The sequence below is a fragment of the Limulus polyphemus genome, unplaced genomic scaffold (assembly GCF_000517525.1).
Source record: "Limulus polyphemus unplaced genomic scaffold, Limulus_polyphemus-2.1.2 Scaffold615, whole genome shotgun sequence".
Lineage (NCBI taxonomy): Eukaryota > Metazoa > Arthropoda > Merostomata > Xiphosura > Limulidae > Limulus > Limulus polyphemus.
In genome coordinates, this window is record NW_013666225.1 from 375,642 (window position 1) to 397,399 (window position 21,758).

At 35.9% G+C, this 21,758-nt stretch overlaps 1 protein-coding gene across 1 annotated transcript in view; it reads right to left on the reverse strand.

Annotated features, from left to right (window-relative positions):
* The window catches only part of LOC106459483 (protein kinase C, brain isozyme-like), a 148,922-nt gene that overhangs the window by 79,860 nt on the left and 47,304 nt on the right, over positions 1 to 21,758 (reverse strand). The window contains exon 3 of the mRNA XM_022385973.1: positions 10,542 to 10,624. Within this exon, the coding sequence (XP_022241681.1) occupies positions 10,542 to 10,624 (83 nt within the window). The remainder of the gene's footprint in view (positions 1 to 10,541; positions 10,625 to 21,758) is intronic.

Here is a 21,758-nt window from a genome sequence, read left to right on the forward strand (position 1 = left end):
TTAAATTTGAATTTCGACATTTAGAACCAAACGGATTGGCTTTAATGTACAATTATATATTATTTCCCTGATTTTATATCAAGCGATTACGAAATCCCCAATAGCTTGCGATGTACCACGTTTATCTCAACTGTACAAAACAGCTCTTGTACTTTATATCCTCTGTAGTAGCGGATAGGATTAGCAAGCACGTATTCTCTTGATATAGTTCTTTACTTTTTTAATCTTCTCCCTTACGAAAACGTTCACTGTGTGATACTTGCGGAAAGTTAGGACCAACTGCTTATAGAGTCCTGACTGAACTCCACAATGAACAGTTACTAGTTCTGTGGTATTCTTAGATACACGAAATTCCTGGAGGTTATCTATTAGTCAGCAATATAACAAGAGGATAGACAGAAACTGTACTACAGATTAGGACTTCTGAATTAAAACAAGAAAAGAGACTGAACGTCAAAGCTTTACAATATAACAAAATACTTTATTCAGGCAAACTTAGAAGGTTTACAGATGTACAAGTGCTGGGGAAAATTCCCTTGTGGACTTAAAAAAGTAGTCACGGTATACAAGTTCAGACTGAGTCAATTCTCACAAAGTTTTTTTTTAACCTACATCACCTGGTCTCTACCATTAACCTCATTCACTGCCACTTTTATGGTTAAATAACTTTCCCAGTGCCAGGTTTATTTACAGATACCAACAGAAAAAAGTGTGTTGTGATATGATTACTGACATCTTGTTTATTACTTGTCATATCAACATCAAAGTTTTCAGAGACAACTGCCTGAAATATTTAAATAACTACTTTCTCAAAAGTATAATGTAAAATAATCATTTGTGCATTTATTTCCGAAATTTGTGATTTTTTAATCAGGTGTTTATTGGATACCCATTCCTGAGATAATTTATTTAATATCACACTTTTTAAGGTTAAAACAAATGTTTTATAGTATGTCCCATATATACACACCCAGGGCAATGCTCTATATGGACCGGATATATATACACATGCCAGTGAAATAAGACAGTATATGCTTATTACAGTGAAAAAAATTGAGATAGATAGAGAAAACATATTCTCCTATACCTCTACATCCTCACTGATTGATGTGCCAAAAAAACCTATTAGGTCAAACATAAAGTAATTTTTCAGCAACACCAATGAAGGGAAGACTTTAAAATGCTAAAGCAATGTGAGAACGAAGTTCAAAGCTGGCTGCATACACATTATATGAAAAGAATAATATGTATGAAAATATTTGAAAACTTCGTGAACAAGAAAAGGCTCTAAACAAAAAAATAAAGAAATAAATCAATGATGTTTTTCCAAATACACAATTTCCTTCCCATTACATTTACGCAGTCTTTTATCTTAACTTTAAACACAATAAAATAAAAGGAGTAAGGATAAAAGCTGCATGAAACCATCCACGTGTTTTTAGTATGGTATCCTAACACCAGACTTCATAGTTAAAATACAGACGGGACATGCAACATAGAAAAACATAGAAAAACGTAATGCATCAAAAATATAACTATTTAACATTGAGGTGAATATAAATAAGTACAAAATGGACTATAAAATAGCTTGCGTTTTATATTCTAATCTAAACACAAACACTCATAAATACCTACATAGTTTTACAACAGACTTTAAACCTTTTTAACTTCACATAACCTTTATTATAACTTTATATCAGCTTTTTGTTAGAACATTTTTAGTTTTAGATAGTAATGTTTAGTAAAATAATTTTTCTTTTACAAGGTACTATTTATAAAAGCACTTTCAGACTGATAAGATGTTCTACACAGACTGTAAATGAAACAGTTTCAGTTTCAATACTGTGTGTATAATATCATTTACTTGTACAAATGATTTTTAGTCTCAATACTTTATGTGAACGTACTTTACTAATTTTCAAACTTTAAATAAAACACTTTTGAAATTTACAGACTTTACATGACATACCATTACCTCAAGAATATCACTTTCTATTTTTGCAGTAACATTCTTGTATTGCCCAAACTCTCACAACCTTTAAACAAACGTAAGTAAAATATCTTATATTTAGAATACCAGAAGTATAAAGCAAAATACTTGCAATAGTGTTGAACTCAAAATGAAATGGATATCACGATCAACTAACTGTCTTAACTGTTGTTCAGGCAGCCATAACAACCGTGAGAGCAATATTGGTGTCTCAGCTAATCATCAGTACAGTGAAGTTCATAATGAAGCATTTGTGGTGTTTTGGGCATTTCACCATATTTCAAATGCTTCAAGAATTAAGAAGATATGCATATCACAAAAAGTTCCATGTGTGGCGCACATATATGCAATAAAAAGGAATGTTGTGCACGCCTAGTGAATGCATAAGAGTGGTTATTAAACAATCGTTGACCAAGGGAGGAAAAGTAGGTCAAGCAAAATCAGAAATACATTCCAATTTCGTATTGACGAAATATGTGTTTATAATATAGATCGACGCTATCACATCCATGAGAAAACATACGTAAAGTAAATTAAAGAATGGACACGAGATTCATAACTATAGACGGACGCCACCATAGCAGAAAGAAAGCTATGGAGAAATTTACGTTATCTTGGACACAACTTCCAAAAAAGGGATTAGAAGGAACTTTGATATAGGATTGATGTTAAGAACATGAGGAATGATAAAACCAAAGAGGCTGTCGATTCACCGTTTTCAACTATAATCAATTAACAAAGTATTTTGTTTCTAGTTATAAGAATCATGATGAGTTTGCAAAAATCGCCCAATTAAGTGTCAGACCTACTTGTGGGCAAATGTGAACACTATTTGGAAAATCGTAAGGATACGAAAACATTCGGTATAAGAACCCCTGTTTTTGAAAGTCTGTTCTTCCCAGCAGTGAAGACGTTTTTTCAGTCTGCAGGCAATCCTAAAAAATTACCGAAGATGATGAAGACTTAAATTGTTCAAATGGTTCTAAACACTGCTTCAACCTTGATCTAAGTAATCATTGCTATTTCTCTCTGTCGAGTAACGTAGTTAGGGAACTGATGTAAAGAGTATAATATGAAGGAGAATTCATAAATTTAAGTATAATCCCAATAACGTTTTAGTTGAGAATCTGTTAATTATTATAAGTAATTTGATGAAAATTGTAGAAAATTGATTAATGAAACAGCTGAATATTTGATGTGAAAGTTGTATCTTGTATTGCATATATTATATAAATTTTATTTGTTTTTGAATCTCAGTCTCGGAGTTAATTCTTTATTCTAACTGTAAACTTCCTCGAGTTAGTGACTTGTGTACTCCACTCGCGACTGTATACCTGGATTTAATAAATATCTATTGCGACCAGTTGTAAGGTCGAGCTCCAATGACTGGCCATATACAACAACCTGTTACAATACTCCATTAGCATTTCCTTATCAACAGAGGGAAGACCCACCAATTTTCTCAACCACTTAATTCTAATTCAACCAAAGCATAAGAAGTTCATTGGTCAAGTTCAGCTTTGGCTTGTCAATGTGCTTTCGTGAAGCCTGCAGTTTGATGGATTAAGCTGTCTGAGAAGAAAATAAGAGTCTGTCCAATTAGAATTGAGTTACTTGCGTACATAGCTGCGTATCAAAGCCACATCTAGCCTTCAGGTTCAAACTCATTTTCCTCCAACATCATGTACTGATATCTATTCTGCCATATATATATAGTTGTTATCCAAAAGACAGCTCACAAATTCGTGTGAATCAACTAATGTAGACTTCATACACTCCACAAATTTTTGTAAACATTGTGGCACAGTTACACTGTGATGCAGGACATACATCAAGTCCATGTAGACCTTATTTCTTATCCAAACATCAGTAACTTTTATAAATAACAAGTTGAACTTATATCCGTTACTCGATATGTCATCAAAATGTGTAGCATCTTAGTTTAATGATGATTCATCAATTTTGCAAGCTTGAGCTTGATTATATGAATAATCTAATATGCTGAGGCAATGTACTGTAATTGATATGGTGAAGTTGACATCTTTATCCCATCAAAAACGTACATAATTTTCTCAGCAACTGGGTATAGAAATTAGCTCCTTGTTCCATGTGGACTTTCTCCAGGTAGTCCAAATCATGTGCTAATGCATCAACAAATGATAAACTTTAACAAACTTTATGATGTAATCAATAACGACTAGCACATACTAATTGTCATGTCCAGTCTATGGAAGAAGATCCCCCATGATTACTCTATGTTAAATAGAACTCCTAACTCTGCCAAAGTGTTTCCTGTTGATACTGAATCTTCCTCTTGGCATTGCACATAGCATTGTTTGAGCTTTTGTTTTAAGTCTTGATGAACATACGAACAAACTGCTTTTGTACACTGTTGTAAATCTAAAGTATTTCCTGCCTAACAGCTCTGGGTACCTCAGTTCTGTGGTTTGAAGCAGTAATACAGCACACCTTACTTCAATCTGAACTAATCTTATGTGCCCTATCTCTGATAGTTGTGCCGCTCGTTATTACAGGATATGTATCAACCAAGTGAGGTCATCTGTTCTTCCCATAGTCCATGAAATGTGATTCATATAGTTCATTTATTGACGAGTTGATCACTCACTTTATGATTAGTATTCACTTCTGCTCCAATGTCTTCATAATTGTCTAGTGTCCATGATTTGAGGAGACAATTCATCTTCATCTCTGTGCTGTTGCTGCCTTGATGAATGACGGACAACAAAATCATGATTTTTCAACATTATGAACGAATATCTAATAATAACTTTCATATTTTTAAAGTTTACAAGGCATCTTAGTGAAACATGGTCATACAGCGGCGATGATGTTCAAGATATATTACAAATCTAGCAGTAACTTCTTCATCATTCATCATCTACATTCAGGAGCCATTACCATACAGATAATTACACAGTTACATTTTTTACTCTGTCCTACACCTGGGACAAACTGCTTCATTTACACTATACTGGCATCAATATCTAACGTGAATTGACAAGCTTGTTTCAAATAAGTAAACCCAAACCTAAATAAACCTTGCTTTAGCCCCTAAAAGTTTAGTTACAGTCTTCAATTCATCAAAAATGAATTTCAGCTTTAATCAGTACTGCAGACAATATTGCAGATATTTTAGAGAAGTGGGCACAAAACGTTGATAATATGATGTGAAGCCTTGGAAGCTGCAAAACGTTTGTTTCATCATGGGTTGGGTTCAGTCCTTAACCATTCCTTTGCATGTTAGTGATTTTACCTCCTTTACTTCTCTTCAGTGTCTTGTAATAGTAAATACAAACAACTTAAAATGGCATTTCGAACAACACATAACTGAGACTTCTATGCAACATAGGTGCTAGTTTCTGTTAGTGCTCAGAAGCTTCAAAATTCCTACAAATTTACCTGTTTTGGTCCACAGAACAGTGTGTGTCCATAACAGATACAACAAAGTCATACTTTACATCACTTCAATATCCCAGGCAACCACTATTACAAGCTTCCAACTTGGTTTCAGGCCTTACAGACCATAAGTTATCACAATCACCTTCATCCACGTGTCCAGTCTGCTGAAGTTCAAATTCAATAGGAAGGCTGCAGGAAATATCCTGAGATATAGTCTTCCTCCATGAAACTACTGTTACAGCAGAACTGTTGACAGGGTATTTTGCATGAGTGGACTTTTGCTATATACTACTAAATTTTTATATCACACCCGCCCTTCAGCAACCACCTTCACCTTTAAACTATAAGTCTATTGTCTGGAAAATGTAATGTCCAAGATCTTCAAAGTTCACACCTAGGCCTAACAAGAGTAAAAAAGGATAAGCACAAATTTCAAGGCTCAGAGAACACCTGGTGGCTCAGTGGTTAAGTCTGAGGGCTTATAATGCTAAAAATGAGGTTTCGATAATCGCGTTGGGCACAGAACACATAATCCATTGTGTAGACTTGTGCTTAACAACAAACAAAACAAAAGAACTTCAGAGACTAGATAAAAATAGATTATTTTATCATGGCACCAAAATTTCAATTTTATTACCATACTCTGAGGTGTTCTCAATTACACGGCTTTCCTACATTTAGGTGTAGCAACTGACATCTGTAACCAAAGGTTCAGCAGGAAATTGATCCCACAGTTTGACCTCTGAATTGTAACTTTGACTGAGTTCAAGTAAGGAAAGAGACAGGAAAAGAAAGTTTCACGATAAAAGAAAATACTTTGTTAAACAAAAGACAAATTCACTGAATTTAGTTTGATTGTTTTGAATTTCGAGTGCATCTGTGTAGTCGTCCCTAATTTAGCAGTGATAGACTAGAAGAAAGACAGTTAGTCAACACCACCCGCCATAAACTCTTTAGCTACTCTTTCACAAATGAATAGTGGGATTGACCGTCACATGCGCATGTTTTCAAACCTCGTATGTTTATATCTAATATGCAGAAAATGAGTGAAGAGAAGCGATAGTATAAACCTACAGTGAGTATGACAGATGAATTAATTGGTAGAATTACAATTATTTTGCAGCCTCATCAATTTACTTCGCCACTCAATATTTCTGGTGAGCATAATGTTTAGCTTTTTCTTCCATTTTACATAACTTTATTATAATTCTAATCCATCTTGACCCACATTATCATTTTCTATGTCTGATTTCATCATGCAATTTGATGAAGATATAACATTAGTAATTTTGGCTTTGAAACATTATTGCATTATTATTATATTATAAACATGTAAATGCTATTTTATTTTAAATTCTCATATTATTAATTTCATTGTATACCTAATACTTAAGGTAAACAAGTAATGAATTATATAGCAGATACGTATAACGTATACAGTAATGGAAGTAACGAAACACACACAAGCAAAACAAATAGAGAAGTCACAAACAATGGGTACTGGTAATTAAATTATGAATTTTTTAATGATGCTAAACATTAAAACAGAATAAGTTCTACGATGTTTTAGTATTTTTATGTGAGCTCTTTGCTTTCAACAGAACATTACAGCTTGTTTTCATGGTGCTATACATTTTATTCAAATGTAAATAATTAGACCTCACAGTTAACTCAGCCAAGTAATTTGGTTGTTTGCCTTTTAATCCTAGTTTTTAATCAAGCCTAAACAGTTCCAAAAACATTCATACTGAGACTCTGAAGACCAAGCCTTAGTTGCGAGTGTTCTATAGGCCCCTGTACCCGTAGATAATTGATTAGCGTGAATGTTCTATAGGCATCTTTACCGTACATCACTGGTTAGCGTGAGTGTTCTATAGGCCTCTTTACCGTAGATCATTGGACCAACGGATCTCCGAGGTTCATAAGTGTGAGTCCCTTTTCCGGGTGCCTCCCAGTGGCACAGTCTTTGAACGTGCAACACTAGAAACAGGGTTTCATACCCATGGTGGGCAAAGCACAGATGGCCCTTTGTGTAGCTTTGTGCTTAACAACAAAGAAACAAATATTTTCCGCGAAAAAAAAGAAAAAATAATATACTTGAGCTACGCACTTTCGGACTGAAAGTGAGTTATAAAACTGACGACCATATCTCAATATTCTGTCTGACAAAAGTAGCGTAAGAGCTGGCGTGAGTGGTATTGGCTAGCTTCCTTATCTTTAGTCTATTACGTCTAAACTAGCGACGACTGGTGCAGATAGCCCTTCAGTAGCGAAATTCCAAAAACAGACACATATGTTTTATGTTTGGTATTATTGTTCAGTTAGACGATAAATTCACTTAATGGTACTTATTCCTGAGGGAATGGCATCCTGGACCAAGATCTACATGTACTGTTCCCTCACCACGCTTCACTGTAGTTGTTGACAGTGACAACTTTCACTTCTCTGCCATTGAACAGGCTGTTGAACAATCAAAAATTGGATGCACCTATAAAAAACATACATCTCAGCTCTACTAATTTCTACTATTGTTTGTGGCTTAATGTGGATTTCAGCCTTTTGGTTCTGTTATTTCTTCTGAGCTGCGGTTTTCCAGTCCATTGAGACCGCTTTAAGCCAGTATTTGTCTCTATATAACAATTTCACCTGTACTTACAGCAAGTTCATTGGCAAGACCTAAGCTCAACCTTCTTCTATCTCATAAAATTTCTACCTTGACACTGTTTGTTTGTTTTGAACTTCGCGCAAAGCTACACGTGGGCTATCTTCGCTGGCCATCCCTAATTTAACAGTGAAAGCATAGAGGGAAGGCAGCTAGTCATCACCACCCTCTGCCAACTCTTGGGCTACTCTTTTACCAATTAATAGTGGGATTGACCGTCATTTATAACACCCACACGGCTGAAAGGGCGAACATGTTTGGTGGAACGGGGATTCGAACCCGCGACCCGCAGATTGCGAGTCGAGCTCCCTAACCACCTGGCCACTGCCTTGAGATAGTTGGAAACGCAATATTTTTCACATAGAGTTTTCTTGACTACTACATGAATTTTAATTTTTACACTTTTCATGTGGTATTTAAGTGGTTTAAGCTATGACTGCGACACACTACTACTACTGGGCATAGTATGACTGTCTCTACTGTTGTAGTCTTTATACTATTATGGCACTTTCCAATTGGTTGGATGGCGACCAGTAGTAGTATATAAGCTATCAGCACGTGAATAGGGTATTTAATTTTCATATTATAAAGGGTAGCATTCCCGAAGTATTTTCCGTTTATTTTATTTATTTATTTTTTTGCTGACGTTTTCCATCAGTATTTTCAGCACTTTATATATATACACCTCCACAAAACTTAAGGACCAAAAAATAATGTGCTCCTCGAGTAAGATAATACCTAGCATATGTATTTATTTCATTCATCTGAGGAAAGTCCAGTTCACTATAGTTCAAAAGCTGCTCATATTATACGAAGTTCAACATACTAAAAAATCAAGAGTTATTTTTCTGTAAGACATTTTTACTACAGATCTGTAACAGTGAGGTTGTATCTGTAACAAATAATGGTGACTGAATCTCCTATGTTTTGTTTCTCAACTAGTCAATACAACAGTTTGAATATCCAATGGAATGAATGTACGACAGAGTTAAATTATGTAATTCATCAAGTTAATAGTGGTTATATTCTACTTTTCAAATTATCTTATATAAAGCGCTGAAATAAATAACATGAAACAAATAAGTCTAACTACACATTTTTGATCTTCCCACAACTGTTCCGTGATGCACAAAGTTAACACAATAAATTATTTAAATCAAGCTATGGTCTAAAATTAGTAGTAAAAACAAAATGTAAGAAGAGCAATAGGTAAAAGTCGGAGGTAGTTTTTAAAATGTCTTCAGATAAACGAATTACCTTTTTCGTGTACCTACGAGCTCTAGGTGTAGTGACGCAAGTATTTTCTGGCAGTTTAGGTCGAAAACTGTCCCCTGGGTGGAGTTCCATCCCCACGAAAAGTTGGAAGAAAATACTTGCGCCACTATGCGGAGAGTCCGTAAGTACACGATAAAGGATTTTTTTTTTGTCTAAAATCTACCTCCGACTACCTATCTTGCGGAGCCCAAACTCGACCCAGGGGACAGTTTTCGACCTAAATTTGCTGAAAATACTTGAGCCGCTACGCAGAGAGTCCGTAGATACACAAAAAGTTAATTCGTTTCTCTGAAAACATTTTAAAAGTTACCTCCGACTACCTCCAACACCTCGGGAAGCCCAAACTCGATCCAGGGGACAGTTTTCGACAGAAATTTGCTGAAACTACTTGCAATGCTACGCGAATAATCCGTAGGTACATGAAAGAGGCATTTCGTTTCTCTGAAGACATTCTAAAAGGTACCTCCCACCACCTCCGACTTTCATTCACATCCTGTAAGAAGTATTGTTATCTAGACTAATAGTTGATGACTAGGCATTTCATAAAAACACTAGTCGTAGTTGATGGAATAGTCAATCGATTTTTGTTTAGACGTTGACTGGATAAAGCTGTTACCACGAGTTGTACTGTAAATTACGTTTATTTGTTAACTTTGTTACTACAAAAATTATTTCTCAGTAATTAAAATTTTTGGAGTTATCATTTGTTATATGACTCCTTTTTTATCGTCCTCAAAACGCCATACGTAAAACAATGACTAGCTAGAAATTGCAATTATGTTTACAGCAAGTACACATTATTTGGAATAAAAACGAAACTCAAACCATAATTATATCTAAAATTCGAAAAAACTATTTTATAATTCAATTGAACAATATATAAGTTCTACTTCATACAGTTGATTAGCTAATATTTGCTGTTGCTCTGACAACGGTTCTTTAAAATTCACAACTAAATTAATTTGATACGTGTGATTAGTTTATCTTTGGACAGAGCTTTTTTTTTACCCCTTATTTATTTCAATTTATCGGGCTTCAATCAGATGCATCTATCACTGTAAAGAAACGTATATAGAAAATAGACAACAATAACAGATCACACTCACGTCAGTGTCCTTGTTCCTGCCATGTAATATTTGAATGTAGTATATCGGTAAACTAAAAAAAATATATAACCAATCTGCTTGTACTTACGTCAGAGTCCACGCCTTTGTCTGCGCCCGGACACTTAAAGGTGACAAACTCATGACATCGTTTGTGGACAACGAGACTACAAACTGTCAGAGACAAAAAAAAAAGAATCGTCATTAAAGGTAATACTGTTTAGCCTACTTGCGGAAGACTCTTATCAAACGTAATGCTATTATAAAACAATTAATGAAAATAGATTAAACTGTACTAACCCCATTAACAACTATAAATATTTACAGAAAACAACATAAACAGAATGCAAGTAAAGTTCACAAAACATCGGCTGTTCCTCCCATCATTTCACATTAGTTCATTCGCAGTACTCAGAATAATAAACTGTATAAAAACGATGAGTCAAACGATATCAGGCAGATATAATACCTAAAAAAGGTTTAGCTACTGATTGCATGAACACCCTTCCTTTAACGCCGCAGGCTTTCCAAATGTTGTCTTATCTCAAAATGTAAATAGAAGCTAATGTTCAGAAAAACCACTGTGAAACGTATTATAAAGATTTATAAAGCACACACACGTGTTTTAGAGCACCCATTAACACACACAGTTAGATACACTCTCCTGCCCTACCACAAGTCTTCGAAATCCCCTGCAGCATTTAACATACAGGAAATTCGATGAAAATAAATACAGAAACACGCTAGAAGGCTATATTAGTAGTGCCAAAGTGTGTGCAAAGTTTCGGAATTTGAAAAATGAGAGATAATAGGTTCTGAAAACGTGAAACGTTAGTACATGAACGTTTAGGATCATTCACGGCAATTTAAACTTTCGGCTGTCAAACCCTCACGAACGTTCAGCTGTTAAATTTATGAAAATCTTCTAGAAATTCATGATAGCTTTACTGTATTCAACAGAGACATATTTAATTTTTTGCCGCCCCTCGGCCTATCCAGAAGTGCCGGCCCTGCACTCCATGGACCAATCATAACCTCAAGGATGTCTATGGAATCTTTTCTTAAGAAAATACAATTTCCCAGCAAAAAAGAGTAAACTGGGTTACAACAGAATACACAGATATCAATGCCACATTGAATATCAATGGTTATTTATCCAGGGTAATTCCTGTCAGCTCTGGAGTAAGACAGGGGTGTCCTCTGTCCCCTGTCCTTTTTGTCCTGGTAATTAATACTATATTTTCTTCTATAAATCAATGGTAGTTCATTAAGGAAACTCAGTACTTGAGCAAAAGATCATCGTTCACGCAGAGGCCTGGCATAGCTATCTGTAGGTCGCTGGTTCGAATCCCTGTCCCACCAAACATGCTCGCCCTTTCAGCCTTGGGGGCGTTGTAATGTGATGGTCAATTCCACTATTCGTTCGTAAAAGAGTAGCCCAAGCGTTGGCGGTGGGTGATGATGACTAGCTGCCTTCCCTCTAGTCTTTTACTACTAAATTAGGGATGGCTAACTCAGATAGCCCTCGTGTAGCTTGAGGCGAAATTCACACGCGAAACTCAGGCCATTAAACATAAAGCTTTAACTAAATTAACATATGTAGGACAAACATACCCTCCACCAGCAGCTAGAATAAAATAAATAAATAAATACATTTTACAAATACGTGTGGTCAAATAAACCAGAATTAGTTAAAAGAGAATTAGTTATCCTCGCCCTAGAAACAGGGGGATTAGACATGACAGAAATAGACAAATACTTTACAGCAATATGGACTAAATTCACCTGCACAATGTTATAACCAGAACACACAGAAACACGTTTTATAACATACCAGCTAGGACATCATAATAGAATATTTAACGACACAGTCAGACCTGCCAACACAACATCAACATACTTTAAATTTTACCTTAAGAAACTCATCCCAGTATTAAGAAACAAGAAAAGGAATTTAAATCAAATGTAAACATAAAAATAAACATGTAAAATAAAAAGAGTAAACATCTGCCCATTCGGCATTGTGCATCATGCTATGTATGATTATGCTACTTCTGCAGCTCTATGGGAGAAAATTCGTCTTCATATTCAGATCAAGTACATCATGTATGGTACAATACTTTTCTGTTACCCTGTTCTCATGTTTTTTCATTTCTGTACTTACCAGGAGAGTTAAAAGGGCAGATCTGGGTAAACAGATGCAGGGGTATATTTCAGTGAGCATGCGAAGATGTCACTAACATAATCACAAACATCAGAATTGCCTTAGACTCAGTAAAGAGGAATTCTCCAAAGAGTGGATCCCAGAGAGCTCCTGTATCTTTCAGGTCATCGGAGACGGCCCTGATCTCAAGGTTTAACAACAGTGCAACTACTACCTATGAGTCCACGCCACCACAGAAGCTCAACTGTACTCCAAGTGATCTGACAGGAGAGAAGGACTGTGGCAGGCCAGCCCCACTACTGGAGACCTCAAGTCTGATGCAGTGTTCTTTTAGTGTTATGCACGATTATGAACTCGATTTCTGTGCATTTATTTGGACATGAACCAAAAGCAACACAGTGAATTTTCTCTTTATAGTTTTTTCCATTCCATCTCATTAGCAAGGAAGAAGGAATACTTACATAACAGGTAACCCTGATAATATTGTCTTTTATGACTACGTGGTGCATCTGTGTAAGTTTACCTCGAGAGGTGCAACAAACATTAAGACCCACAATACCAAAATTTTAATACCTATAGACCTAAAACGCCAAATGGTGCATCCCAGCAGGTTGTCCCTTAGAGGTTCAACTAGATCCAGGACCCGTGAGGTCCAATATCAAAATTTCTCACCCTAGTTTTCCAATGTATATTTGAGGGTACCATATTTTTGTCATCTCCCATGGTTGGCGATTTATATAAAGTCCCTCTGGAGCAACTTAGTCGAGATAAAAGGGAGGTGTCTTTTAACCTCTCTCCAGCTCACCTCAACACTTAGTATACAGTAAACATTTGTGGGACTCTATTTCTAGCTTAAAATTGTCTTTAAACAATTTGTAAGTAATTGATTTAAAAACTAGCTCGACCTGGAAGTATAAATTGTAGTGCATATTTTCCTACATAAGCGAGAATATTTGGCATCATTATTCGTTGGTGTGTATTCCATCAGCACCAGAATCTTGATGAAGTCGTGAAAGCTGCTTCATCCTCTTTTGGAGCTTAAAGCCCAATATGGAAATGAAAGCAGGAACTACACCAGTGTGGAGATCATGCATATTGTAAAATTCCGAAAGGTTGTTGCTTAAAAGTGGTAACCACTGTATAAACTGTAAAGGGAGCAAAACAATGTACAGAGTTGTTAACATATCACAATTTTAGTTTGTTTTGGTCTATGCTACTGTGTTAATTCGTATGCCAGAATCGAAATTAGTCCATTGTTCAGTTCTGAAAGTTTTGTAATGTATGCATAGAATGGAAGCAGGCTGATAAGCAGTTTGACCATCATTGTGTTCTGTGAACTGTTAAAGACTGAGACATTGACTGCATTATGTGCATTGTTTGTGAGACTTGTCAGCAAAATACCTATGCATATCAAAATATCATAAAGGAACACATTCCAGAGAACGAATAAGTTCTTTTGCTTTTGTGTCATTAGGCCAATATTTTGTTCCAGCAGAAAAATGACCCCTATCTAAAACTTATTTAAGAAATGTGTGATCTGCATCTGTTTCCAAAGAAAATATATTAAGGCATGCTCTCAATTATGTCTCTCTTCTAATTTTTATCTTTTTTTTTCAAAAGCCCAAAGAACTGATGAAATCTGAAGGTTGTAGTCTAATTTTTAAGTAACTTCTACAGATGGTTCCAAATGTGTTCTATACAGATGGAATCTGAACTGGATGTTATAATATAATATAGGTCAAAGGTTGTGCTGGGATATTAGACCATTGAACACTACATGGAATCACCTTTATTGCAACATGTCTGATTACAATTGGCAGGCTTGTGTGTAGAAATAAATACATGGCAATTCACTTTAGAGGCATTTGAGCCAGTCATTGAGACTTCTGGAGTCTGGAGGCAATTTTCTTTTAAACGCCTTAGTAGGCTGCACGTTATTAGAAAATAATAGGTAGTCAACACCATCCACAGCCAACTTTTGACCAAAAAATAGAGGAAATTACCATTACATTATAACCTTCCCATAGCTGAAAAGATTAACATCTTCAAAGATAGGTTTTATTCCTCAACCCACATATTGCGAGTTGAGTGTCATAGCCACCAGGCCATCCCAGACCACAAATCTTGAAGCAAATAGACCATGCTTCGAAAAATGTGTTAAGTATCTAACAAAGATGCATACAGAAATTGTGCTTAATAAAGACCTTGAAATTAAAAGAAATACTTAATAATCGTTTTTTTTATCTTGTATTGAAATTATGGTATTCAGACATGCCATATGTTTTCTACTTTATATTTTAACGCAGAAACTTTTAAAAAAATTCATTTATATTGTGCCTATATATTTTTGCACAACATCTGATTCAGAAACCAAATAAGTTGATTTTTTGTAACTGCATTTGTTTGTCTGTTGCTCTCTAAAGATAATACTTGCTCTGCCCATGGGAGATATTGCTGTAAAAATTCACATTGTGCAAGAGTGTAGATTATAGTAATATTATTTACTGATAGACCAGATAAAATATCTAGAGGTTATGACCTCCCCTGTGTTGTATAAGAATGACCAGTTATGTTGGTAGTATTAGTCACTATGGGTAAATACAATCTTTCCAGTTAAGTGATAAATGTAACATTTAAACAGCATTTCGTAAGATCCTAAGTAAATTGGTTGATGGTAAAACATCTTGAGGAAAAAAAGCAAATTCATCAGTTCACGAGTCCAGTAGAAGAGAGCTGCCCCGTGTCCATAAATCAAATATACAAACTGCATTTTCGTCCATGATATAAATAATGACTGTTTTAATTTTTATTATACATCATGTCCAGACTGTTTGCGTATTTGCTTAAATTCAGTCATTTAATTAAATTCATTAATCTCCGTAATTTATTCAGCCAACCATGCTGTTATGAGATGTACCTATTCAATGCTCTTTATAGAAATCAGTTTAACCTGAGAATAGTGCATAATAGGTAGAAAGGAGAACTTCTGGTGCTCTGACTAAAGTCTTATTGCAAAGTTTGCTATTTCTGCTAGTGTATGTATGCATTACCCTTACATGAATTCTCGAGTTAAACGAGTTTAAAAGAATGACTCATAGTGAAAGAATGACATTTTCTGTAGATGATCGAAGTACTCACATCAGAGAGGGGAGGAATAGTTTACTGCTGGAAAGAATATATTGTATGAAAGAGCTAATACGTGTAGGAGAAGTCCTCTCCTAAACATAGGAAATTTGCCGATTTTGTATTTTGTGAAAGCCTCGGGTATTGACGTGTCTACAACAACAGACTAGGATGATCAGCCAATGTACGATGTACTCTGAATGGCAAATTGGACATTGCCCTGCAAATCATTCTCAACACAATAAAGATATTGATGACTAACGATTGTAAAGGAAGGATGGTGCCTAGCAAAACTGTGAGCATTTGGAGTGGTTTCTGCATGCCATCACCAATCAGAGTAACACAATCCCAACTCTGGAAGACCACCCCTGAAAGAAAGGCTAGGCCCCTAAAGAAGGAACTTTGCTAATCAATGCTGTTTCTCTGACTGTTGAAACAGCAGACATCAACAGGAAAAGACATTGAATTAAAACTTATTCTACCAAGTCAACCATGGATCACACAGATGAACTTACAAGAGCGACTCATTAAGGACCAACTACTTTAATTGTCAAAGTTCCTGAGTACGTCTACTTTCACATATTCATGACATCAGTAGCATTTCAGAAAGACATTGACTGAGAATCTGCAATGAAGAGGCCTTTGCCAACACCACAGATCCATGTGATTGAAGTCAACAAGCTTTCACCCCAATGTTTGTACTGTGTGGTGTAATAAGATCTGGATCATTTTTTAAATGTTTCAGGCAAATAACTGCTTCGAAATGCTGGACTCGGGATCATGTTGTCCAAACTTTGTTTCCATCAAGAATTTGGATGAGACACAACATGAAGACTTGGACACAGTCATGGCTAAGGTCAAGACTCAGTAGAGAAGCATCACCAGGAGTCTGGCGACTTATGTAGATAACCTACATCACCTGTTTATCCTGAGATGGCTTGAGGAGATCGCAATAACACATTGGTAGATATATAAGTTCATTGATGAACTTACAGGCAAGATTATGAGACACCACTTGGGTGTGAGAGATATTTCCACCCTAATATAGGTTGTTTCTAACACAACATGTGCTAAGTGATAACTTTGAGTCAGTCACTTGAGGAGAACAGCTGTTGTGACTACTCCTCTGATTTACCATTCTATTCAGGTACCTCCACCATGTTGAGCTTGAGCCATTCCAAAAATTAATCATCCACCAACACATCCCAGCTCTGTGATGCAACCACATGGGTGTCCAGTAAATGGGGAAGATTATTCCATTCCTTCCATGGCTTACATGCCACAGCCTATGCCACTGATTCCTCCATCTGGATGCTGTCTGAAATGGAAGTAGTGAATGTAATTACTACCTATAATTTTCAGAGTAGCTATCGGTTTCAACCAATGACCCAACAGGTCCAGGAAAAGCAACAGCAAGTTGTAAATGCTGCTAGTATGGATGGAGTAAATTAACAGAGCCCTAGTGGAGCCTAACAACCAACTTGTCGAAACACAACAGTCAGCCTGCTCCAAAGGGTTTGGTAGTCACCTTAACTCTCTTAGGGCTGAATGGAATGTGTTACATACTTGTGAAGGTGTAAGGACAAGAGATTCAGCTCCTGTTTGATACAGGAGCAACCAGAACCATGAGAGATATTGTTATATATTAAGCTTTTCAAGTGAGATCACAACTCTGTCCAGTAGATAACAACTTCATTCTTGTATATGCCGATAGTCCGGTTGTAAGTGGAGAGGTATATCTCTGGTTGTGTCTTCGAAAAGTCACTTTCAGAATGAAACTGTCATTTCCGGCCTTGGATCCTGTACTGGAATCCTCGAGATGAACGTACAATGGAAATTGTCCATAATTTGTTATTGTATAACTGAAAAACTGATGTTCTGTAGGGAAGTTATTTGATATTGGCCCCATTTAATCCATGAACAGTGAACTGCATGAGTATTTACAGTGTAGGGAATAACAGTACCTTTTTACACACAAGTGGTTTACCATAGTTTATTATAGATGGTATAATGTATCAGTACCAATTAATGTAGTTATTGAAGCTACGCCAACAAGAAAGCATGCAGCATTAGCTCGAACAGTTATCTGTCTGCGGAGAAATGAAGACCTTGTGTAATTTTGTAATTAATGGCAATCTGCTAACATACTTTATAATGGAATGATTATAAGTACAGTTAACAAAGTGTATGTAACTAAAAATAATGGTAGTGCTTAGATGACATCCCTCATTTCACAGCCAAAATTGTTGGGTGAGGACTGTGCAGAAAATTAGACTAAATGCATTGAAATCAATGCAATGACTTGTTGGTTAAATATGCCAATGATTTGTTGGACCAGATACCTTATTATTAGTCTGACAACAGTAACATGCCCCAAAATAGATAGAGGCAATGCACATCTAATAAATCAACTGTTGCACCATCTTTCCTAGACTACTATGGACATAGGCAGTACTGAAATACATTGGCTGTTGAAGGGCAGAGCCATACAATCTTTTAAGTGCTATGCTTTCTGTAGTAGTAACTATCAGAAAGAAAGAAGATAAGATATTGACTTTACATGGGTAAACACGTTAACTTGCATTAATGTTTTTCCTTTAGTAAGATAACAGATTGACGTATTGAACATGTTAGAAGGTTACCTCGTGTTCAGCACTTTAGATCTAGCATTGTGACCCAGGCAAGTATAGCTGAATTACAATAACAGATCAAAGAGTGCTTTTAAATAATTGTATGAGTTTAACATAATTCTATTTAGCCTGATATTTTTCAAGAGGCAAATGGAGTTTACTCTCAAGAGGCTGCAATGGGAAAGATGTCTGATGCACTACACCAATAATTTGGTGCTTATTTGCAAGCTCAAGTCTGTAGCTGAGAATGTAAGAATGGTATTCCAGTAGAAACATAAAGGAGACTTGAAATTGAAACCAGGAAAATGTCCATTCACGTGCATAGAGTTTGGAGTTTCTTCGTCATATTGTAGATAGTGGTGGAATCTCCACAGAACCCTGCTAAGACAACAGTGATAATAGGCACTGTCCATTCAATGAATGTTCTGATCCTGGACACTGTGTAGAAGATAGATCCATTTCAGCCACACTTATACTAACATTCGACATTGTTTTTCTGGCTACAACCAGAGAAAGAACCAGGAACCAGTTAAGACACAGTAAACTATAACAGAACATTTTAGGTCTTATCTATAGATGATAGCCCTAGATATTGCTGATCCACTCCTACAGACTGAGAGAGGTCCTCAATGCATACTCATTTTTATTGACTACTTCATGAAGTGGACCAAGGCTTATTCACTGATCAATAAGTTGTCACACTATATAACTGATGTGTTCGTTAAACTGTGAAAACATATTTTGGAGCACTAGAAGATATTCTCATTGATATGAGAGCTCATTTCAATAGTCAACTGTTCTCTGAGTTATGTAAAGTATGAGGTGTGGTGAAAATACACATTTCACCTTACCATCCCTAGTCAGATGGTTAACAAGAATGGACAATACAAACTAACAAGCATATGCTTGCACAATTTGTTAATCCCAGCCAATCCAACTGGGATGAACACTTAACATACATTGTGATGGTGTTTAGGGCAAATGAACCCAAGACTACAGACCTGGCAACTAACTTGGGGAAGCACACCAGACAACTTGCTACAAAGGGTTTGGTGGTCGGCCCATCTCTTTCAGAGTTTAGTGAAACTTGGTACATACCTGTGAGGGTACAAGAGCAAGAGACTGAGTTTTTGGTTGACACTGAAGCAGCCAGAGCAGTGGTACCTTCTTTTTGACGTGATTTATGGTCCTTCCTGATAAGCAGAAGTCTCCCACTGGAATAAGTGGAGTGACTAAGGTCTGTATTATTAATGCCTTAGAAAGATCATTCAATGACAAAAGAAGTGTTATTACAACATAGTAAAAGAATGCGTGTACCCGTAAGGAGATTGGGTCTGCTTGCAGGTCATGCCAGCAGCATGAAAATAGCCTAGATCCAGCTAGAGTGGTATATTTCTCATACTCCTGCGGGTTGGTTCATTAATGTAGGAGTTACAGTGAATGTGAGGTGCATGAAATATATGAATCACATCTGTAAGCTGTGTCTGTACGTTACAGATGATCCTCATATGCACTAGCTTGACCAAGAGTCTCATGTTGAGATTAATGAGTTGGAGGAAGAAAAGGATGGCATATCAAGTCATGCCAACTCACCCAGTAAAGAAGAAAGAGATGACAGTACTTATGTGGCTGCCCACACTCACTTTAATATAGGATTTATTTTAGTGTGTATTTTTCATCTGTAAATGTTTGTTTTTGTATTATATATTTCTGTATTAAATGATTTTTCATTATATATTACTTTCTTTATCTAAACATTTTTAATGTATTATATATTTTTGCATTGTAAAGGGTTGTCTATTTTTTTCTTACCATTTCATTATATAAAGCATTTTCCTTTGGGAAAGGTCCTTTTTGAGTTGTATGTTGTAGGTCTGTGTTTAAGGACTGTGCCCTTCATGTTGTATTTAAATGTTTACAGGGATGAGGGAAAATTAGTGTACTTCTTGATCATTTAGTGAGTGTAAAGTTAATTGGTTTTAAAATTAAGCCTAGTTGTAGGCTAGAGGACAGGCCCAAAACAGGAGAGGGGGAAGACAAAGTGTGGTATGTAGACATACCATGCATACATTTTAATGTTCTTATTTTCAAGCAGAAGTTTTCAATTTTTTTATTCTCAGTCTATGCATTTTTTGCACAACACGTGGTCCATGAAATTGTTAAATTGCTTTTGTTCTAGGTACCACTGTTCCTTTGTCATTCTCTAGAAGTAACACCTGCTTCATCCTTTGGGGATATTGCTGCAATGCTACATTTAGTGCGAGACAGCAGATGACAGCAGTATACATCACTGATAGGGCAGATGATATCTAGAGGTTATTGCTACCCATGTGTTGAACAACATCACATGAGTTGCACTAGACGTTATGGGTAAATCTGACCTTTCCCATTAATTTTAAGTAAAAAATGTTAGATCTGAACGGTACCATACAGAATCTCTACTGAGTTTATTTATGAGAAAGTAAGAAAGCAGGTTGATAAACTTACAAATCCAGTTGAAGGCAAATGTCCAGTGTCCAGAAAGCAAGTATGCACACTGTGTTTTTGTCCTTAATTTAGATACAAATTATTTTCATCGTGCCCAGTCTATTTATTTCTATATTTGAACTCAGTCAATTTATAATACTTCGTAATTTATCCTGCCAATACTTCCGTTATAAAGTGTAACTATCTACTACTCTTTGGAAAAATCGGTTTATCCTGAAAATACCACACACATGGTTACTCAACTTGTGATCTGTTCTTTACAGATCTTTCATTCAGAACAAAATTATTGAAAACTTGAATAATCGATCAACTCATGCATCACTTATAATACACTGTTCACAGACGCGCCGTTTTTTTTCTCTTATAAATCAGCTTGTGAAATATTAAAACTTATATCTGTTAATATATGTATACATTATGTTACACGTTCACTTTGTCTTCTGTTTTCAGTAAATATACATATATTAGGTCGTCAAGAAATTAATGTCGCGTTTTGGAAAACTATCATTAACCATCCCCCAAAAAACGTACATCACGTATGATAGTTAAACGAACCCCCTAAACATCACGTTAGTGTAGCCTATATAATGTGTAAAGTTTAGTATACTCTAATCCCTTATAGTGATGGCACAGGACGAGACACACGTTCGGCATGTAATGCTCTTTGAATACAAGAAAGGAAACAACGCCTCTGTAGCCACAAAGAATATCAAAGAAGTTTATGGAAATGTTCTAAACGTTCGTAAGTATCAACGATGGTTCAGCAAATTTCGTTCACATGATTTTAGCCTAAAAGACTGTGGTGGCAGGGGCCGACATGTTGGAATTGATATTGACGCTCTGAAGACGTTTGTTGAGTCTAATCCAAGGCAACACACTCTTGAAATGGCCCTGAAATTGCATG